Source organism: Brachyhypopomus gauderio, chromosome 19, assembly GCF_052324685.1.
Source record: "Brachyhypopomus gauderio isolate BG-103 chromosome 19, BGAUD_0.2, whole genome shotgun sequence".
Taxonomy (NCBI): Eukaryota; Metazoa; Chordata; class Actinopteri; order Gymnotiformes; family Hypopomidae; genus Brachyhypopomus; species Brachyhypopomus gauderio.
The window spans coordinates 15,206,048-15,230,258 of NC_135229.1; the positions used below are offsets into that span (position 1 = coordinate 15,206,048).

At 43.4% G+C, this 24,211-nt stretch overlaps 1 protein-coding gene across 1 annotated transcript in view; it reads left to right on the top strand.

Moving 5' to 3' along the window:
• The window catches only part of mre11a (MRE11 homolog A, double strand break repair nuclease), a 69,616-nt gene that overhangs the window by 34,075 nt on the left and 11,330 nt on the right, over positions 1–24,211 (top strand). The window contains exons 14-17 of the mRNA XM_076981397.1: positions 16,115–16,174; positions 16,787–16,979; positions 17,867–17,944; positions 22,770–22,831. Of these exons, the coding sequence (XP_076837512.1) occupies positions 16,115–16,174; positions 16,787–16,979; positions 17,867–17,944; positions 22,770–22,831 (393 nt within the window). The remainder of the gene's footprint in view (positions 1–16,114; positions 16,175–16,786; positions 16,980–17,866; positions 17,945–22,769; positions 22,832–24,211) is intronic.

Consider the following 24,211-nt stretch of genomic DNA (forward strand, 5'->3'; position numbering starts at 1 on the left):
AAATGTCCTGCAGTGGAAATTGTTTTTCAAAACCTGCAGTGAAATCCATTTGCTTTAATAGCCACTTTGGCTTAAGGCCTTCAGTCAACAAGACACTGGTTTATTGAGGCCAGGCCTCGCGCTGCTGTAGTCAGATGTGAACTGCTTGGGGGTTAATGAACCTGTTGCTGAGCAGTGAGGTGCTGTGAGCTCCTGCTCACCACGTTTGACCTTTCACCTCTGAAAAGCCCCTGATGAGAATGTGCACATGTTAATATGCCAGACAGCACTGACAAATTAATTTGCACCTGTTTCCATGTATATATGTTAAACTTAATGATCTCTCGTTTCCTGAGAACTGGAGCGCTATGCTAAAATATCTTTTTTAAATTTGATATTTTTCCAGTCGTGCTGCTTTTGGCAACATACCGACCAAAACTCTGATAATGGAATGTACCATATTGTTGGCACCCTTAAGAAATGATAAGAGATCATTGAATTGGCTAAATCTCTTTTCATCTGTAGATACACACACCTTTGACAAGATACATGTATTTAGAAATCACATCTTTTCTCCATATAAACTGAACAGTTAACCTTCGTGCACCACACTGAACACAGAGAAATAAAAGTTGAGGTAAGAATTGTTGAGCATTTGAGGAACAATGTTTTTGAAAACCTTGGGTAATAACGAGGCTGATGTATCTCCACCTTAATGCAGAAGAAAGTACATCTCCAAAGATGTTTGTGTGTCCACTGTGTGCAGTGTGATCAAACTGCTAGAAACAGCTGTGCAACAGCGAATATGCCTTTAACTGTCAGAAAAAAGACTTCTGAAGCATAGATGGTATTTCTGTTTATTACTATTTAACGTAAACATATTGTTAAGTAAACATATTGTTAATTAAACTTACTGCATGATTCCTCAAGCAGAAATCCACTTTTGTGGATTTTCTGTGCCTCTTTAAATTGAGGAGAGTAAAACTGACACAGTGTTGCTTGAATGTTTGTAAGTTTTGATGGCCGTCCACCTCTGGGCAGAGTTGTGGTGATGCCGTCTGCCCTCCAGAAACTGGAAATCTGCTAAGTGCAAAACTGTGTAAACTCTTTTATTTAGTATGAATTCTTTTAGTTAGTATGTGAACTCTTTTAGTTAGTATGGATTCTTTTAGTTAGTATGTGAACTCTTTTAGTTAGTATGGATTCTTTTAGTTAGTATGTGAACTCTTTTAGTTAGTATGGATTCTTTTAGTTAGTATGTGAACTCTTTTAGTTAGTATGGACTCTTAGTATGTGAATTCTTTTAGTTAATATGGACTCTTAGTTAGTATGTGAACTCTTTTAGTTAGTATGTGGATTCTTTTAGTTAGTATGGACTCTTTTAGTTAGTATGTGGATTCTTTTAGTTAGTATGGACTCTTTTAGTTAGTAGCTTGTGGCACCTTCTTATGCTACTTCAACCAAACGTCTTCTGAAACCACAAACGAGGGTCTCACATCTGCTATTTGCCCACTCCTCCTTGTAGAACTTTAGATCTTGCCACAGCATTTATATGGGATTGAAGTCCAGACTTTGACTGGGCTAATCTAGAGTGCAAATCTTCTTTTTCTTAATAGTAGTTTTGCTGGAAAGCTGTGGTTTGTTGTCTAATCCATTTTCAAATCAAATCAAATCAAAGTTTATTTGTATAGCGCTTTTCACAACACATGTTGTCACAAAGCGCTTAATTTTGGCCCCTTCTTCAAATCCCTGACCGATGGCAGGAGACTCTGGTCAAGAATTTGTTGGTAAGACTGTGAATTGATGGTTCCCTGGATAATATGGAGTCGTCCAGGCCCGGGAGCAGAAAAGCAAGCCCACACCTTCACACTTCCACTATGGTTCACTGTTGGGAGGAAGTTGTTCTCTTTATTTGCAGTGTCTACTTTTCTCCAAACATGGTGCTTGTGATTGTGGCCAAATAATTCTATAGAGGCTAAAAAAATATAGAGTTTTGGACTCATCTGTTCAGAGAATGGATTTACAGAAGTCCAAGTGCTTTCTGGCAGTTTAAACGGACAACTTTGTCGTTTCTTGAGACCAGAAACTCTCCCATGAATGCCATGTCTATTTTTCACCTGATTGTAGACACGTGCATTTATCGCAGATGATGCCAGGAAGATGTGCAGCCCTCTGGAGGTGATGTGTGGGTTTGGCCTTGGCCTGAAGTATAATTTATCTGGTGCTCCTTGTAAGTTTTGATGGCCGTTCACCTCTGGGCAGAGTTGTGGTGATTAACAACTACTCACCAGTTAATATACCGTCACCATTTTACCACACCATCACCATATTTATATACCATGGCATACCGAAATAATATCATACCGCCCAACCCTGCCTGCGTCTTACCAGTGCAACTGTGAATTTACTTTTGCACATACTCTGATTCCATGTTTCTGTTGGCAACTTGCACATTTCCCTCAAAACAAGTAAATGGAATTGATTAACATAAACCTGACATTTCATATACACAAACTGGTGGTGATGGAATAAGAGAATCATTATAAAACACCACAAGAAAATCTAGTACTGTAAAAGGCAGAATGGAAAATCTGATATCAAAACAACTATAGACTCATTCTTTGTTCAGAACTGGACGTTATTGAGATACATGGATACCTAATTAAAGCCAAAATCATTTGTTTTCTTTCATTCTGGTGAGCAGTGGCAGGTTTTTAGTGCATTTGCGAGCTGTATGACCAACTGGACAGAAACATGCCAGGAGCAGCAACAGTAGGAGCTTGAAACATTTAAATAAATGTGCATTAAAATGTGCAGTTTATTTCTCAGTTTGATTAAGTATTTAAGGAAAAAATATATCCATAAAGATAAAAGAAAAAAAACTCCTGCAGTTTATTTCTAGGTAATGTTCATTAGCTTTAACCCTATTAGACACTATTGGAGATGGGAAGTGTGAGTTGAAACTGTTCTTTAGGGTGGTTTGTTTAAATGGATCAGATGCCTGGCTCATCCGTTTCCCCACCCACAGATCAAACTCTTCTGGATGCGTCTGGCATTACTGAGGATCAAACCAGCAATTTGACCTTCTTCCTAGTATCATGCTCCTTTTCACTGAAGTTTGTCATGCCTAGTGCTGTAGTCCAACTATGACATGAGAGCAAACAAAAGCCCTGATGGGGCTAACCTTTGACCTTTGATGGGGCTAACCTTTGATTAGCTTTTGGTTCATGTCCAGACCATGCAGGCAACCACAAGAGAAAAATACATCAGTAAGGACAAATGCACTCTGAACCAGCGAACACGGGTCTGATTCTTGTGGGAGAATTCCTCCCTGCTGGATAGATGCTTGCAGATGCCTTGAAGGCAGTGTAGGACCAGTGTTGGTAGCACAGAGACCACTGGAAATACTGAGATATAAAATTCAGACACTCAACCAGTGGATTCCACACTCACTCTGCCTCTTTATGGATTTGTTGAGCAGCCAGGTAGTGTTCACAGGAGTCAGCACCAAGTGTGCCAGCTGTAAACAATCTTTCTCCTCTGAATCATATTGCCAGACCTTTCCACAACGTTGGTGCTGAAAGTTTTCATTTTACATTGAGCACCATGGACAGCTCCGTGTTGGTTGGGCGGTGGTGATGGGTGGTGATGGTTGGTGTGGGCCCTGCCCACCACTACACTGGGATCTCCTGGAACTTCTCCACTTCTCCACTTAGGGGTCATAACCTCACCAGAGCAACTTTGATGCTTAATGTTTTTCTATTTCTTTATTCAGAACCTGGAAGTTTTCTAACTGTTTGTATTCTTTCCTTTGCATGATCTTTTCTTCTATTATGAAATCTGTTTGGTTTGAAACTACTTATCTGGTATCTGGTGTCACTGGATCTTAGCCTTGATGTAGACAGTAGTCTGTGTGGTTTCTACCATATGGACATATTCCTTGCTTATGTTCCTGTATTTGATCACTGCCAGCATCTTGGATCTTGCTCCAGGTGATAGAATGTGTCAAAGGCTCCTGTGCACAGTCTGAGTTTCATCTGGTCTGATACCTCCTTGTTTCTGTTGACTCAGTACTTGATCTTGTGCTGTCATGATCAGAGCCACCGTGTTGTCTTTTCAAGCCTCTGGCTTTATTGTCTTACATCAGCCACCCCTGCTGTCTGTCGGCGGTACATTCGAAGGAGAGACGTTTGTGTCTCACTCTAGACAGTGGATCTTATACTTTGTAAGCCGCTTCCCCCGTGCTGCGTACATACAGAATACTTGAGGTTTGGCAGGTGCAGATCACTACTCACGAGTCCTTTGGCAACACTCCCGAAACATGAAAGCACGAATATGAGGGTCGCGTCTGCTCTGTAACTTTTACGACCTTTTATATGTGTAATTAAGAATTGAACTTGTGGATTACAGTTTTATTCATTTCTGTGGTATGCACTTGAAACTTCTGTGGTGTAGAATGGCCAAAATGAAGAAGAATGTTTTTAGCTTCTACGTTGTGTTTTCCACGTCTAAGGAATACTTATTGCCATGCACTTTACTGAAACTGAATAGTCTAATCCTAGTCAGTGATTTACATGGTAATTACAATAATTACAGCAGTAATCTATACTGGAGGATAGTCCTCCTATTGTGATTAACAACACAGACAAATTTCTTGGGGATTAGGACCCACCCACACACATACACACACACACACTCACACACACACAGCCTTTGTCAGAAGCACTCCTGTGTTATTATAATTCTGATCTAATTCTCTAAAGGTTCTCTAAAATCTTTTTTGTGGGTCAGAATAGTAGCAGTAATCAGGGTTTCGTCACAGTGTGGGATTGTCAGGTTTGGAAAAATATGGAAGGAAAATAAGAATATGGAGGAATAAGTGTTTCCAGACTATTGCCTAAAATATTAAAATATATAATATTTCTGAATTTAAAAAAATAACGATCATACAAGCAGAGTGTTTTTCGTTGTTTGAAAGAAGCAGCCAGGTCAGTGTTTACCATTGTGAGAGAGCTCAGGCTGGAGCGTGCTCAGTACACACACACACACACACACACACACACACACACACACCCACCCAGTGCTGCCTCTGGGCCTGTGTGGCCCAGCCTGCAAAACAGCCCAACCTCGAGTACCGTTTAATGGTACCAAATCCAGACATCTGAGACCAAATCTGAGGTCAAGTTTGAAAGTGCGACAGAATCTTTTTAATTTGATATATTTGTAGTCTCACAAATGACCACATATTAAGCTTGTCTGAATATTTAAGTTATGCAATTATGCAGTTTTTATCATTTCCATATACATCACGAGTAAACAGCTATACAGACGTGTGTAATTTGAGTACAAGTACGAGTGGTTAGTTCAATTCTTCTCTGGACAGAGTGGAATGTCACCCCAAATTCCACCTTTCATGCAGTGCTGGTCAAAAGAGCATCCCTCCAAAGATCTGAATCTTCCACAAATGTCTCCCCCTAGCCAACACAACATGAAAGACAACATGAAAGATTCTTGCTTGCCCAGCAGATAATGGTGGACCACCTGCAGTAGACTGTCTCTGGTCAGACATTACTTACCCCATTAATGCACTGGCTGTCGACTGGCGGACGAACACTGTGTGAAACTCAGTGAGAAGAAGAAGAAGAGGAGGAACCCACAAACGGAACGGAAGATGACACAAAATTGTGGCCCAGCTGAAGATGAAGAGAAGAAAGCTTTGCACCACCATAACTGCACTGACATCTTCAGGTGACCTGACGAGGATTTGGCAATGACCCATGGACTAGCTATATTTCCACCGTGGTTCACACAGCATTTTAATTGATAGCAATAGGGAATTGTGGGTAAAAATAAGTCAATGGGACTATATCCTCTAAATGTTTTGGGACTGATGTTTTATTACATTTGGTTCTTTTTTTAAAGGTTTCAAAAGTTCTTCTCTTCATGAACAATTGATATTATTACACACCTGACTACTCCTGCTGTCCAGTATAGTTTGCATTGTATAGCGGTACTGATAAAGTTCTGAGGTATTAGAGTTTTGAGAAGGGTGACTTACCAGCATGTTGGAATAAAGATCTATATATTATGCAAATATCTATTTTATCTGGCAAATGAGAATCTCTTCAGCACAGTGTTCAAAGTGGTGATATTGCTTTATGGGTTGTGTGTATGCGCTGTTAAAGGAAACAACCCTGACTGAGTGGGTAATGACAGCCACAGGAAGTGTGAAGTGACTTGAAAGCAATAAGAGAGAGCGTACCACTTTTTTAGTGAAGCGTACTACTTTTTTCTTGGAGCATACCATTTGTTTGTGATGTCAGAGACTATACTTGAGACGACAGCAGCTTCTGATCTCGGTGACAAAGTGGGGGCACACAGTGGAATACAGAGAATGTTTGCCTTAAAAGAGGATGATGAGGTGAACCCCACTGATAGCAAATAGAGGCATCACGTCAGACCTGACCAATCAACCCGACCTTCAAAGGCCGCCAGGGCATAGTTAACTAAATACGTAGTGATGAAAAAGCCTGTCTGCTGGACTAATATCCATATTCAAACATAGCCTCTGTAGTTCTGAAGTGCTGAAAGTGTCAGCCATTGGTTTAATAATTTTACACAATTACATGTCCATGGGGTCCTTGGATAATTTGACATGTGCACCCCCGTGATTTTATTTATGCACCGATCCGTGTCGGTGTTTGCCTTCCTCTGCCCCTGAGAGTTCTGCAGGAGAAAATAGCCGCAGTTTTTCACCTAACTCATCTGGTCATTTTATTATTGTCCAGGTAAATATGTGATGCCGAGGCTGATGTCATCTTGCACTGGAGGCAAAAAACGTGGTGTTGACCACCACTCCTAGTTGGCTCTGACTAGACACCCATGTCAGGTGTACATTGACAAAATAGATGATTGTGAAGAATCACCAGACCATGTGCTTGGTCTGGATGGTTAATCTTCCACTCCAGGCGCTATCTGGACGGACTTTATCCAGAAGAAAAATAAACTACAATCAGTGAGAAAATCAAGGTTCTGCTGGCTCATTAAAGGGGCAGTTACAACCATAGCTGCTGGCACAAGTTATTACTGACTAGTTGTGACACTGTCAGCTAATGTTAAATGTTGTCAAACTAGTATAACTTTAAATTATTTGTATTCAGACCAGATGTATGAATTTAAAAAGTGAGGAGATATGTAACTTGTTTCATTAAAATGTCCTCCTGATAAACTAATAGTGTATGACGAGGGCTCATTATATCATACGCAAATAAGTGTCACATAACTGTGAGAGACTGTGATTGTGTGTATGTGCCAAGCAAATTAGTCATCACAACATCCTCCTTCCCCACAACAGAAGTGAATGAATGTACACGCAGAGAGATTCAGAGAGAATTGGCCAGTTAGTGTTTCATATGACATAATGTGGGCCTAATTTATAAAATATCTCATTAGTCTCATCTGTATGTTTTCTAGCTGTCATCTCCCAGTCTGATGAGACTAGTCCCTCTGTATGACAAATGTATCTATTTTGAGGTTTTGACATCGTTCAGAATTATGCTTGGTGGTCTGGCTGATGATGATTGTCTTTGACAGAGGAAAACAGTATCACAACACAGAGATTTTGAGGTTAGAGGTAAAATTCTAAGTGTACTATGAGTATATTGTATTGTAGTCGTTGTCCCCCTCATGCATGATGTGTAACTGCATCGATTACAAAAATAATTACTGCAGTAGAGTGGTTAAGAGTACCCTATTCCACTGTTAGAAAAATGTCTCCATCTAAGTATTACATGTAGGCCTGGACAATAATTCGATATCGGTATTTATCGCGATAAGAAATATTTCAATAACTGTGATATAATTTTGCGGTAATTCAATATGAATTATTCATAGAATCAGCTGTTGATGAGCATTTTTTACAGAGCGCAGCCGTCAGTTCGCTGGATTCAAGCACAGCTGAACACAATCGGCCTCCGTAGCCGGGCTACGCCCATGTGTATTGCCATAATCAAATAGGCAGCGGCCAGATAGGCTAGGCTACGCTACGGTAGGCTCAGCTCCAGCGTGGGACATTTTAGTTACAAAATGAGCACCTCTGACTGCAACACACGAGTGAGTGAACATGCTTCCACAAGTAAAAACGCAGAAGACATAGTTGATAAGAGAGGAAAGACTAATTCAGAGGTGTGGAAGTGGTTCGGCTTTTGTATGTCTGGTAAACTACAGGATTCAGTTTGCTGCAAATTGTGCCGGAGAGTGGTGCCGACTAGCAGCGGTAATACATCAAATCTGTTCCACCACCTCAAGCAGTTCCACTACATGGAATATTCTGAGAGTCAAAAAATGAGACACCAAAAACGTTCAAGCCAACCTGTTCCTCAAACATCGCCAGCATCTGTGTCAACCAAAGAGAACCCCATGCAGCAGACACCCCTGGTTGCATTCATGTCTTATGACAAACAGTCCAAGCGTCATACAGACATCACTAAAGCTGTAACAAACTTCTGGGCTAAGGACATGATGGCGTTTAGTACGGTGGAAAATGAGGGCTTTAGGAAACTGATGTTAGTCGTCGACTGCCGATATGAGCTTCCTGGCTGGAGGTATTTTTCACGCACAGCTATACCCAAGCTTTATGACGAAGTTATGTTGTGTATTGTATATTTGTATTGCTAAAATAATTGCAACAACAAATAGTTTCTCAAAGTGTGGGGCGCTTAGGTATTGCAGGTGGGTTGCAAGGAATTGGAAGAAATAAATTTTTTAAGCCTGCAGACCTGCCAACCTTTACACATTTTGCATAGCGGATATGCATTTAGACATCGAACTACGCTGCTATGATTTGTTGCGTAAAAATACGCGAAAAGTCATTAATGTCTGTACATTCGTGCACTAGGCAACTCGTCTATGGGTGTAACCGCATTGGGCAGCAACCTGGGAAAATAAGTTTTATCGCCAGTCGCTAGTGTTTTTTTTTTTTTTTTTTTTTTTTTTTTAAGTTTTGAGAAACACTGCACTAACTTAACCTATTACAGCAGTGGGTGCACATTTTTCGTAGCTATTTTTTATTTGTTTTATATATACACAGTTTTGTTGTGTGCAATGCAGGCCTGCTATATAATTGTTGCTATGTCATATGAATTTTATTAAGCATTATACCTTGCATTTGATGAATAAATTGTTGCAGCTGGGGTGATCTGTGTTGTGCATGACTAAAGAGAATTGCACTTCACCCATGAGTTGCTGCTCATTACTTGGCTCCTTACCATACCTAGACACTAGCTTTTGCTTAGTACTTGAGTGGCCTATAGTTATGACCAAGTTTTTCATACCCCCATTTAAGTGATCTTGTAGGCTATTAATTATTTCTTATTTCTTTAATTATTATTATTATTATTAATAGATATTCTTTAAATTAAATCTTGCTGCACCAAGCGTGGTATTTTTTGCTGTGAAATAAGAAGAAAATGTAGTTAAAATATAAATAAATAAATAAAACTACAATTTTTTTTTTCTGGCAGAGAAAGTTAACCGAGACAAGTGAGTAGACTGAGCAATTGGGGTCTGTAAAAAGGTTGTGGCTACCTTCTGTTATTTATATTGATTAAGTCTAGAGGTTTGTTAATTTGACAGGTATGTCATGTTCATTTTATGAATATGAAGGCTTTTTTAATTCTTTATACTGGTTGAAACACTTTTGTTTTAATATGTTCAATTTGTTTACAAAATAATCAGTAAAAGCCTCTGTGAAAAGTATTTATATTGATGATGCCTAGATATCGATATATCTAGGTTTATGTTTGGCAGGGATGTCATGTTTTTGTTTGTATATGTAGGCTATATACAAATAAAAGTGATCACTAATGACTTCAGTTACATTTTTAGACTGTAGTAGATACAAACTTCCATTGTAGGGATACTTGACAGTTTTTCTGAGGCCTTCAAAGCATTTATATCGATATCGACCGAAATTAAGGAATATATCGCAATAAATTTTGGCCATATCGTCCAGCACTAATTGCATGTAATACAGATTTGCATGGCCCCACATGATCAGTTTTCAAATAATAGCACTAAAGTAGTGAATGAATCATATAGCATGACAGTTGCAGTAAAAATGCAAAACCTTTTATCTTTTAATGTGATAAAAAGTGAATTATTTCGAATCATTTCGACCATATGTGTGTTTGTATAAATATGTAACTTAATTAAGCTGAAGGTGCTGGAAAATATTGAAAATGGACCTTGAATGTGCCGTACAAGTGCTTGAACCCTGCAAACATAACCAGCGCAAAACACAGCGCTAAATAGCGGAACGCGACCTCGACCCGCCACAGCGGAGCCCCCGCAATTGCTACCCGTATTTTCCAGATTATAAACCGCTACTTATTCCCTCACGTTTTGAACAATGCGACTTATAATGAGATGCGGCGTTTCTGAAGATGTTTCTTCACCCGTCAGGGGTGGAGCAGAAAGTGAATCAGGTGGTAGGACCAGTGGTGGACGAAGTACAGCAATTATGTACTTGAGTAAAAGTACAGTTACCTTGCATTGAATATTACTCAAGTAAAAGTATTCACCTCAATTTTTTACTTGAGTAGAAGTACAAAAGTATCTGCCTTCAAAAATACTTAAGTATTAAAAGTAAAAGTAAAAACTTTTTTTTTCTTAGCGTCATATCAAAACCCCTAGGCCTACTCGATCAACAAGTGAACAACGAAACAGTGCCTTACATTTGCCTAGCAAACACAAAATACTCAAAACTATATTATATTTAAGTAAGACCAAGTGCTTTTGAAGCAACAACACAAAAAGCATTCATTCAAGTTTCATTATTTTATTTTTCATTCATTTCGCTTGTCATAAACTAATAACAAATAACAAACACCATCACAACTGATGAAAATCAATAAAAACACAACTGATAAATCATTCACTATAAACATTACATTTGATGAAGCATTACCTAAGTTTTGAAGAGGCGATACAGTATATGAAGAGGTTATACGTTGTCCACCACATGGCGGGATAGGAAAGCTTAGCACATAGAACTAGAACTGTGTGCAGCCCAACCAACTGAACTCATAATATTAAACTTGGCCAAATAATTAATAATTATTATTATACCACAGTTAGTTCCGACCCTACAATGTGATTGGCTGAGAGGCGATCTAGGAGTGCCAATATTACACGTTATAGCACTGTAACCGAAGCTCTCCATGTATTACTCCGCCACATACAGGTAACCTAGCAACGCAGCAGCGTTTACAGGCCAAACAGCGCAACTACAAACAAGCAGCAACATTATCAAAATGAATTACAGGGAGTTCGTTAAATCTATTGGCTTCGAAAGCATTTGTTTCGATCTGAAACTGGAGGATGAAGCTATAAATGACCAGCCTGATTCCTCCAATGAGCCAAGGTTTGTCACGCTTACAAAAAATGATTTGGATGGGCTGGAAATGCAGAGAAACGAAGTTAATACCGTAAAACAAACGTCCTGGGCTCTTAATGTATTTAAATCCTGGTTAAAGAGCAACGACATTGCAGTCGATTTTAGTATTATCAACAAAAATGAAATGAATCAGCTTTTACGACGTTTTTATGGATCCGTCAGAAACGTGAAGGGAGACTTATATAGCATCAGCAGCTTCGTTGGTTTAAGAGCTGGACTGAACAGATACCTGAACGAACCTCCAATCAGCAGTGGATGGACAATAATTGTTGTACTTTATTTTTAATAAATACAACTTAATCAACAGTTGTTTTTGTGTATATTTACCTCTATAATATTTATTGGGTAAGGCTATTCCAGTGTTGTATAAGTTTAGCAGCGAGCCATTGAATGGAACTATTTTAACTGGCGGAGTGTTTTTAACCAAACAGGTCGTATTTTCTCGTCCTCTTTAACTCAAAATCTTTCAATAAACAGCGATACTTGAACTGTGGTATAATCACAATAATACACTCGAGGTTCGTGCTATAACGGGTAATATTGGCACTGTGCTGATCTACGGCACTCGGCCTACGACCGCAGCGCCAATATTACATGTTATAGCACGAACCTCGAGTGTATTATTGCTTAAATAATTAATATAATAATAATAATTTTAATAATTTTGCTTCGCTTCGCTCATATTTGCTTGCCTTCGCCTCCCTCATAGGAATGAATTGCGAAGTTCGCTTCGCTTGGCCAAATTCGCGTGTATGTGTCCCCGGCTTTAACGTTTGATGTGGGAGTCTCCTGTGTTAAACTGGTGCTTAGCATCTCCACAGATTGCAATTTGGGTACTAGCACATTGCTTTGAATAAAAGCATCTGTTAAAAGTTGTGTATTTCAATGTGATATAATTAACCAGGGTATATAAACCATAAACCACCCTGTTGGTAGTACTCATCTAATGGCGAACTTACCTTGATGTGTTTTTTCAAGTTTGACGGCGAGTTCATAAATGATGACCGTGATGTGTTCTTCGGAATGCAGAGGAGACACTTGAAGGAATACGAATCATTTTTCTTTTCGAGGAATTAAAACAATTGGGCTAAATAAGTCCAGGGGTGTTGGGGAAAGCCATCTGTTGCAGCCGTGTCAGATCCTCAGCCAATTAGCGTACAAATCTTAATCTCTTACTGAGCGCTGATTGGTTATAGTCTTTTATTAAGCGTTGATTTAAAAATAGAAAAGGAACGAGATGTTTCTGTAAATGTAACGAAGTGAAAAGTAAAAAGTTTCGCTTTGAAATGTAGTGAAGTAAAAGTATAAAGTCTTACCAAATAAAAGTACTTGAGTAAAGTACAGATACATGGAAATGTTACTTAAGTACAGTAACGAATTACATTTACTTCGTTACTGTCCACCACTGGGTAGGACAAAAAGACAAACAAAAACAAAGAAGAAAGTGCTCATTTTCATTTAGCACATGCAAGCTGCAGGCACGACGGATAATTTTTTCCAAACGACCATGTTGTGCCAAATTCCGAGTCCCCTCGTTTGCACACACATAAAGACGCTACAGATGATATTCAGGAGTTACAGTGATTATAACTTAGTTCATTCAGCACTCTAGTTTTGTTCTAGATACTTAGTTTTGTAACTAGATATTTAGACACAATACTGCTGTAATACTGCAAAGTCATGTAGTCAGAGGTGAGCTTCGGTATAGCCAGTGTGTATTTTATTTAAAATAACTAACACCCTTGAGCCAGTGTGTCTTTGGACATAGATAATGCCGTGCCGTTTGCTGTGATGGTTAATTAAAGTCTAGCTCTTATTTATGCATAGAAATGTAAATCGACAATATAACCTGTAGCGTCTTTATGCGGATAAACGAGGGGAGTCGGAATTCGGCACATCACCGGCTGAAAGCCAAATCTGTCACACATGAAATGCTACAGGCACCGTTCAGAAACTGATCAATTCAGTTATGTTCAGTTAAATGTATTCAGTTCAGTAGATTTAGTTCCTTTGGGGCATCAACTTGTACTTTAATGTTTGGTAGAATTTCTGGTTCAGAACGTCCCTCGTTTTCAGCAAGCTAGATTTGCGCTATGTTGCATGTGTGCTTAGCTGCGCAGCAATAAAAAGCGTCCCCTGAGAAACAATTAACGACCGTGCTGCGTTCCGGACACGTGAAGGCTATTTAAACCAGTGTGGCCGGTTTATGAAAAATTCTTATGATAACAAAAATAAACACCGGTTTTCGGTGCGAACTGGTATACCACCCAGCTCTAGTATATAGTATAGTGAGGGATGAGGCAGAGACTAAAGCCATCACTCTTGCTTTTCTTTAATTATAGAAAAGTCGCCTCCATCAAACAGGAGTAAAGGGGAAGAAAGGAAGCACCCACAACACACATTCAGGGTGGCATCAACCAATCACGCGCTGCCCTCTGGGGCCTCACTGACCCCGCCCAGAGGTCATGCATTCTCTGTGGCATCATCCCATTGAAACCCGACCCCCTTTGCAGTCAGCCTGTGCAGTGGGGCGGCTGTATGTGCAAAACCTCGCCCGAAGTGGCAATAGTAGGATGCCTGGCCCAAGAAACTCCTTAGCTCGCTAACGTCACGTGGCCTGGGCCAGTCACGGACAGCTGGCGTCAGTCTCTATTCTGACGACATGACCCAGGAAGTTCACTCTGCGCTTAAACAGCTCACATTTCTCTGGGTTAAGTCTCAGGTTTGCCTCTCTAACAGCTCAAAACACCAACTCGGTGTTATGCAGCGCGTCTTTGAAGAAAGGTGCAAAGACACGGGCTGCTTGATGGCTCCATGACTCCCGCGGCAGCCATTTCTGGGATCCGTCACTCGGATACCTCTCTGTTAGCAAGTGGTAATCGGTGGGGGTGTAGACGGACAGGCGTAGCATCGCCGGTGTTGATACAGTGCTGGACAAGCTCAGTGCGTCTGCAGTCTTCCTCAGACTCCGCGAAATTATCAGCATATTGGCACAACAACTCCCAGAGGTCTTGTCTCTGATCTGGGGTCAGTTCTGCACTGCTGTGGTCCCATTGTTCTCCATGGTGATTGGTTGACAGACAAATGGCTCCTGCTGGTAACTGTTGAGTTGCTTGTGAGCGCTGCACGCGGCTCCCGGGGTTCACACCCCCACCCCCCCCCCCCCCCCCCCCCCCCCCCCCCCGACACCAGCACTGGGTGTTCATCTCCTCCGGCATCGCCAGTGTCCCCCCCGAGGAGACTGTGGTGGTCTCGACCTAGTGACATCTCCCCAGCCCCCCGGGCATCGCCACTCACAAGCGATGCTTGTGCGTGCGTTTGGTGGTGTGTGTGTGCGTGTTGGTGGGGTGTGCGTTGGCGGTGTGTGTGTGTGTGTGTGTTGGTGGTGTGTGTGTGTTGGTGGTGTGTGTGTGTTGGTGGTGTGTGTGTGTTGGTGGTGTGTGTGTGTTCGCGTTGGCTGTGTGTGAGTGTGTGTGTGTGTGTGTGTGTGTGTGTGTGTGTGTGTGTGTGTGTGTGCTGTGTTCAGCTGCTCCAGGGGTAACAGCTCCACCCGAGCGAGTCTGGAGCGACACCACTAGGGGGCCGCGAGACTCCGCTGCTGTGCTACTGTAGCCCGCTCTAGCTTTTCCCGATCTGCAATGTCCTTGACTTAATGTCTAGCACCGATCCGCCCTAATACACCTCACTCAGCGATGGGTGCTAGCCAGGAGTCCTGTGTCGTGTTCTGGACGTCCTCCAACATCTCCACTTCTGACACCAATGTAGGGACGGTGAGGGATGAGGTAGAGTGTACAGCCATCGCTCCAACCAACCACGTGCTGCCCTGTAGGACTCACTGACCCCGCCCAGAGGTCACCCAGAGGTCACCCTTTGGCAGGCGCTACAATATTCTAGTTAACATGGATTATGCTATTACTATTTTGCATTAAATACCATTGCTTTAATTTATTGCGAGAGTGTTTATGTCTTACTGTCGGCATCAAAGCAAACTTTGGTATTCTAACTGTGCTGTGACACTGTTTTCATGTCAGTATTGAAATTCATGACTTGGTATAGATATCTACACATAAACGTTGTGACATCGCTGGTCTTACCCTCTACGTTCAGAGTGTGAACTGTGTCAACCGATTCGCAGGTCTCTCCACTTCACCGTTTTTATTTCTTTATTGTGTTTATACAGCAGCTTTCTCATATCCAAGATCACTTCACAAAGAACCTGGGAGAAGTGGGGGGAGAACTGAGAATAGCGTTGAATAAAAAGTATCATATTCTTCTCTCCCTCTCACTCGTATGTCAAACACCAGAGCAGCAGAGCAGTACCACTCCAGCCACTGTGTTCACTTCCACTTGAGACCTAATCAAACGTGACCCCTCCTGGGGAAACTAATGCTGAAAAGCACACAGGTGACCTTATTTTTCCGCGCTCCCCAAAGGTCTGGTTGAACGTAATAGAAGATCAAACCTCTACTAACTCTTTTGAAGGCTTTGCTCTGCCTCTGTCTCTCTTTGTGATGCAGTATTGGCAGGGTTGAGAATGATGGCTGTTAATACAGAAGATCTGTCAGTATACGTCCCAAAAGCACCTGTAGGGACTCAATCAATCAGAGAATTGATTTCAAGGGTTTTTTATGCCTTTAAATAAGCGGGGATCCTTACCGGTGTGTTTGTTTACATTCTTAGATTCGCCGCTTTAGGGAGTCAAAAAGAAACACTACAGAGGAGGACGAAGAAGTGCAAGAAGTCAGTTAAACACACGTGCACACACACACACACCAACAACGCGCGCACACACACACACACACACACACACACACACACACACACACACACACACACACACACCAACAACGCACACACACACACACACACACACACACACACACACCAACAACGCACACACACACACACCACCAACACACACACCACCAACAACGCGCACACACACACACACCAACAACGCACACACACACACCAACAACGCACACACACACACACACACACACACCAACAACGCACACACACACACCACCAACGCACACACACACTGCCAACGCGAACACACACACCACCAACACACACACACATACACACCACCAACACGCACACACACACACCACCAACGCACGCACACACACACACACACGCACACACACACACCACCAACGCATGCACACACACCACCAACACACGCACACAACCCACCAAGACACACACATACACACACCACCAACGTGCACACATGCACACACACACACACACACACACACACACACACACACACACACACACACACCACCAACGCACGCACACACACACCAACGCACTTCAGTAAGTGTTGTATGGTTTGTTCAGGCTCTTAACCGTGCCAAGGCCCACAGGGACCAGGCCGATAAAGTAAGGGACGTTGACCTATCAGATGAACCTGTTGACGTTGCCATGGAGTCTGATGAAGATTCCATCTCGGAGCCACCAGTTCGTGGAAGGGGGCGGGGCTCTAGAGCCAGAGGAGGAAGAGGCCAAAACACCACAAGAGGAAGAGGGAGAGGTAGACACACACACACACATAAACACACACACAAACACACAGAACAGAGACACCCACAAACACACATACACACACACAGACACACACACCTTCAAACACACACATAAACACACACACATATACACACACACACACACACACATATATACACACACACACATACACACACACACGTACACACACACACACACACACACATACACACCCCCACACACACACACCCACCCACACACACACACGTACACACACACACATACACACACACACACACTGTACAGCTGAGCGTTCTGTCACCCTCCGGCCAGCGAGCGTCCGCGTTGTAATCACACACTCACAGACACTGTGGGTCTCCTACTCCATCTACCCATGGCATCCACCACAGACACCTGGTCCAGGAACAGAAGACTGGGAGGGTTTTACTCCCAGATAATGTGGCTGTTACTGACAGTGCAGTCTTAGTCGGTCCTCAGGTGGGAAATTTAGCAGCATAAAAAAAAATAATCCCCGCTGAGAGTTGGATGCCCTCAGCAGGACCTTGTGTTCTAAGGTGTGGATTAGTGAGTCTTACAAAGGTGCTATAAATAAGCTTTTTTAATTATGTGCAAGTTTTTAAGAGAGTAATTTTTAAGTGGGGCTAATCATTTATAGATGATAAGACTAAATGTCAAACCTAAAAAGGTATATGTTTGTAGTTATAGTTTTCATAAAAATCCAATGCAACTAAGTAATGCAAATAAAACATTTTGAAGGTATTTGGAAAATAAAGTCTTTATATGCTACAACTCTGCTGTGGCTTAAATGCACTAAAGGTCAAAACTAGTCTACAGAGACATGCTGGTGATGTTAGTGCACAGGCTTGAGTTGTGGTTTTGTTCTGAACCCGATAGGTGCTGGTTCAGGGCGTGGAGGTCGCGGACAGAAAGCTCCTTTGTCAAGTCCTGTTAAAACAAAGTCTATAATGGAAGGTGAGACACACACACACACACACACACACACACACACACACAGACTTCTTCAGAGAAATCCTGAGTCTGTGCTCTGCGTCAAACAACTCGGAGTATTCACTATATTAGCTATAATAATAATTAAAATGTTAATAATCATTATTAGTTACAACAGTAAATATTACACTTGAAAAAAGACATGATCTGGGTTCTGTGGTATTTGAAGTCTTTAGTCTTCTGTAGTTCTTCATCAAACGTCAGATTTCTTCATGCATGATAGTTTTTCGTGTCAGACCTCTACCAACCTGGCAGTGACAGACATGTACAACCCCATCACCACCACCTCCCTCCCCATCACCACCACCTCCCTCCCCATCACCACCTCCCTCCCCATCACCTCCTCCCTCCCCATCACCACCACCTCCCTCCCCATCACCTCCTCCCTCCCCATCACCACCACCTCCCTCCCCATCACCACCACCTCCCTCCCCATCACCACCTCCTCCCTCCCCATCACCTCCTCCCTCCCCAGCAACACCACCTCCCTCCCCAGCAACACCACCTCCCTCCCCAGCAACACCACCTCCCTCCCCATCACCACCACCTCCCTCCCCAGCAACACCACCTCCCTCCCCATCACCACCACCTCCCCCCCCATCACCACCTCCCTCCCCATCACCACCTCCCTCCCCATCACCACCTCCCTCCCCATCACCACCACCCCCCCCCCATCACCACCACCCCCCCATCACCACCACCTCCCCATCACCACCTCCCTCCCCATCACCACCACCTCCCTCCCCATCACCACCACCTCCCTCCCCATCACCACCACCTCCCCCCCCATCACCACCTCCCTCCCCATCATCACCACCTCCCTCCCCATCACCACCACCTCCCCCCCATCACCACCACCTCCCTCCCCATCACCACCACCTCCCCCCCATCACCACCACCTCCCTCCCCATTACCACCACCTTCCTCCCCATCACCACCACCTCCCCCCCCATCACCACCACCTCCCCCCCATCACCACCACCTCCCTCCCCATCACCACCACCTCCCTCCCCATCACCACCACCTCCCTCCCCATCACCACCACCTCCCTCCCCATCACCTCCTCCCTCCCCATCACCACCTCCTCCCTCCCCATCACCACCTCCTCCCTCCCCATCACCACCTCCTCCCTCCCCATCACCACCACCTCCCTCCCCATCACCTCCTCCCTCCCCATCACCACCACCTCCCTCCCCATCACCTCCTCCCTCCCCATCACCACCACCTCCCTCCCCATCACCTCCTCCCTCCCCGTCACCTCCTCCCTCCCCATCACCACCTCCCTCCCCATCACCACCACCTCCCTCCCCATCACCACCACCTCCCCCCCCATCACCACCTCCCTCCCCATCACCACCACCTCCCTCCCCATCACCACCACCTCCCTCCCCATCACCACCTCCCCCCCCATCACCACCACCTCCCTCCCCATCACCTCCTCCCTCCCCATCACCACCACCTCCCTCCCCATCACCTCCTCCCTCCCCATCACCACCACCTCCCTCCCCGTCACCTCCTCCCTCCCCGTCACCTCCTCCCTCCCCATCACCACCTCCCTCCCCATCACCACCACCTCCCTCCCCATCACCACCACCTCCCCCCCCATCACCACCTCCCTCCCCATCACCACCACCTCCCTCCCCATCACCACCACCTCCCTCCCCATCACCACCTCCCCCCCATCACCACCTCCTCCCCCCCCATCACCACCACCTCCCTCCCCATCACCACCTCCCTCCCCATCACCACCACCTCCCTCCCCATCATCACCACCTCCCCCCCCATCACCACCACCTCCCTCCCCACAACCACCTCCCCCCCATCACCACCTCCCTCCCCATCATCACCACCTCCCTCCCCATCACCACCACCTCCCTCCCCATCACCACCACCTCCCCCCCATCACCACCACCTCCCTCCCCACAACCACCTCCCTCCCCATCACCACCACCTCCCTCCCCATCACCACCACCTCCCTCCCCATCACCACCTCCCTCCCCATCACCACCTCCCTCTCCATCACCACCATTTTGTCCTGGAATTACAAGAGGCTCGTATTTGTTAACGTAATACAAGAGAACTGTTCAGTCAGACAGATTGTTGTGAAACGAAGTAGTTACAATTTCAAGCATTTTCAAGTACTTTAGCCTAAATTACAGCACTTTTCAAACCTGGAACACAGTGCAACATTAAAATTCATCAGGTAAATGTTCCTTCCCCTGTTTTTGAGGGGTGTTTCTTTCTTTTTCAAATTCTGACATGCCTGTTTTTCATATGTTAAAACCAGCCTTAAAATAGAAATCTCTATTGTGAGGATTATGTCAGAAATAAATCCTCTCTTTCTGCAGTATCTGGTTATATTCCAACTTAGCAGTAAAACTTACGTTTACAACAGTTGTTGATCAGACACTGACCCAGACTCAGTTTATCAGATATTAAATTATTTAAACTTAAATAATTGTACTGAAATCCATGATTTAGGTTTCTCTAATTTTGCAGTATTTATATAAACACGTGTACAGCTTATTTTTTTAAAGGAGACATTTTGTATACAATAGTTCCAGGTTTCAATAAATACAATAAATAGTTCATTTAACAAAAAAAAACTTTTGTTATAATTTCTTTAAGGGTCAGTGTATCTTTTAATAATGTATGTAACAAACTGTGATACCGTGATACCGTGGTATTTTCTGAGACGGTTATCATACCATGAAAATCTCATGCCGTTGCAACCCTAGTCCATACCAGCGTCTGATCAGGTCACCCTGCAGGACTGATCAGGTCACCCTGCAGGACTGATCAGGTCACCCTGCAGGACTGATCAGGACGCTTCTCCCTCTGACCCATCTCAAGGTTTCTAGCACTTGCTGTCAGGGAGTCCTTGTCTTACTTGGTTATTAAGGGCCTGGTTAAGGATTCTCTGTATATTTAATTTATTTCATGCTAGTGCATCTTGGTGTAGTTCAAGAATTTTTTACCTGAATGGTCAAAAATAAGAATTTATTAATGGTCAGGTTTTAATCACCAGAGCACAGGGTGGTTAAACATGTGTGCATGGCTAAATATGTGCTGGAATAATGATATAAACCTATAAAATGCCCCATGAGTGAACCTGATGAAGTGGGGAGTTAATATTTTTCCAGGAGGAGCTGTCTGTTTTGTAAAATAAGCAGATCTTCTAAAACATCTCATTTGCACGCAGCCCACGGACGTCCAACAGACACAGATGCAGTCGATAGAGCATGAGTTATTCTGCTCTGACTGCCAAAAGACCATGAGTATTCATACAGCTGAACAAGACCAAAAACACTGCACAATTATGTAAATTCAGGTGCACTCCCAAAGAACCACAAAAACAATATGGTTCCAAGTATATATCTTTGTAGAACCCAATTTATACTTATCTGAAACACCATTGCACCTAAAAGGAACTGGTGAGATATAATGAACCCAGACCAATTTAAATTGAAATGCAAATTATTTTTTTTTAACAAAAGGTGTTGTCAAACAGCAGCTTTAGAGAAATCAGTTTTACAAACAGTGTGAGTCCAGGTCTCCAAAGGGCAAAGCCTACGGCAACAGTTTCCTGCAGAATATCCTTAAGAGCTAGAGGAAGAATTCTTGAAAGAAAGCCATACTCCGATTCAGAAGCCGTTCACCTGCAGTCAGCACCTGACCGCAAACTAAAATTTCTTTATGAAATTGATAGTGATGTGAAAGACATGAGAATAGAGGACTGAAGTGGAGTTAGCAGGGTTTTTATTCCATTTCCTGTTTGTGGGTTTATATATATATATCTGACAATGGGGCATGAATAGATCCAGCCTATGGCCCAGTGTGCTCACACACACTCCATGCACACACCATGTGGACATAATGTTCTGTAACACTTCACCTCTGTAACCCTCTCTCTCTCTCTCTCTCTCCCTCCCTCTCTCTCCCCCTCTCACTCTTTTTCTCTCTCTCTCTCTCCCTCTCTCTCCCCCTCTCAATCTTTTTCTCCCTCTCTCTCACTCCCTCTCTCTCCCCCCTCACTCTTTTTCTCCCTCTCTCTCTCTCTCCCTCCCTCTCTCTCTCTCTAAGATTGCGCTGTTGGAGGTAGCAGTGACTCTAGTCATAGGAAAGGGCTCAACAGAGCTTTAATCCTCTCTACTCTGGCTTTCTATTCATTTTCCTTCTTTCTTTCTTGCTGCTTGGTCTGTTCCTTTCCTCTGGTATCCATGCTCTAGATGATGGTCTATAGACTACAGCAATCAGACACGTTTCCCCCATGAGCCATCAGATCCTTGATACAGGTCCAGATAGCTCTACCCATGTTCCCCTTGCAGAAGGAGAAGCATCAGAGCTCTTCTACTGGTACCTAGATGCTGGAGCCCACCTGCTCTCTGAAAGACTGACTCCCTCGTTGCCTTCAAACACAGAACAAAAGCTGTTTGTCTCTAAGCACTCATGACATGCTTCTTCAGCGAGCCCTCAAATCAGTAATGAGTGCTTAGTGCTTACTTGATATTAAAACAACCCTTAGACCACGTTTTACAGGCACCTGCCGTCGGGATGAATTATTTCCCCATTAAGTGGCAAAGCTACAAGTGTCTGAGGGTAAGAACATTTTCTGAAGCAGTGAGCTGTGAATGTGAGCAGGGCCGTCCTGAAGAGCATGAAACACTAGGGGCCTTTTAATCCACACTCAGAAACTTCATTGCTGAGAGTAAAATATTCAAATGTCACTAACATGTGCGATTTGACTTTTTAAAAGTTGTTTATTTGTTTGTTTTGATTTTCTCCACAGCCTTCCAGGCTCCAGCTGCAAGGCCATCACGCAGCTCAGCCTCAAAGTCCTACGTTGAGGAGGTACACACACACACACACACACACACACATGCACACACGCACACACACACACATGCATATACACACACACACACACATGCATACACACACACACACACTCATGCATATACACATACACACACACATATACACACACACACACACACACACATGCATATACACACACACACACACACACACACACACACACACACACACACACACACACATATATACACATACACACACACATATATACACATACACACACACATATATACACATACACACACACATATACACACACACACACACACACACACATACACTACCGTTCAAAAGTTTGGGGTCACTTAGAAATGTTCTTATTTTTGAAAGAAAAACAGTTTTTTTTTTCAATTTAGCTAACATTAAATGCATCAAAAATACACTCTATACATTATTAATGTGGTAAATGACTATTCTAGCTGTAAACATCTGTTTTTTAATGCAATATCTACATAGATGTATGGAGACCCATTTCCAACAACCATCACTCCAGTGTTCTAATGGTACATTGTGTTTGCTAACTGTGTAAGGGGGCTATTGGATATTTAGAAAACCCTTGAAAACCCTTGTGCAAGTAGGTTAGCACAACTGAAAACAGTTTTGCTGATTAGAGAAGCTATAAAACTGACCTTCCTTTAAGCTAGTTGAGAATCTGGAGCATTACAATTGTTGGTTCGATTAAACTCACAAAATGGCCAGAAAAAAACAACTTTCAATTGAAACTCAACAGTCTATTCTTGTTCTGAGAAATGAAGGCTATTCCATGCGAGACATTGCCAAGAAACTGAAGATTTCCTACAATGGTGTGTACTACTCCCTTCAGAGGAGAGCACAGACAGGCTCTAACCAGAGTAGAAGGAGAAGTGGAAGGCTCCGCTGCACAACTGGGCAAGAAGACAAGTACATTATGGCGCATTTCCACTAGGGTTCGATTCACGACGGTTTGTGAGTGTTTCCATTAGTACCAGTTCCCAGTTAGCCGGCCCCTTCGGGTACTTTTTTCGTACCGACTCGCTCGAGGTTCTAACCGTTCCGAAGCGGTACAGTTCTGTGACGTGGAGGAACAGCATGACACTGATTGGCCAGGGAGTGTCGTCACAGGTTGCGTCAGGAGAGCGACTCCTCCGCTATGCTATGGACTCCTTAGCCATTTTTAAAACCCAAGGAGCGAAGTCTGTTCCCTGGTCAAACGCCGAGGTACAAACCTTTCTGTTAATAATCAGCGATCAAAAAATCCAGGGCGAACTGGACGGGGCCACTAGAAATGTAAAGGTTTTTAGCGAGGTTTGCGCGCTAATGGCCACTCATGGCTACCAGCGGTCCGTTCAGCAGTGCCGGTCGGTCCAAGCTAAA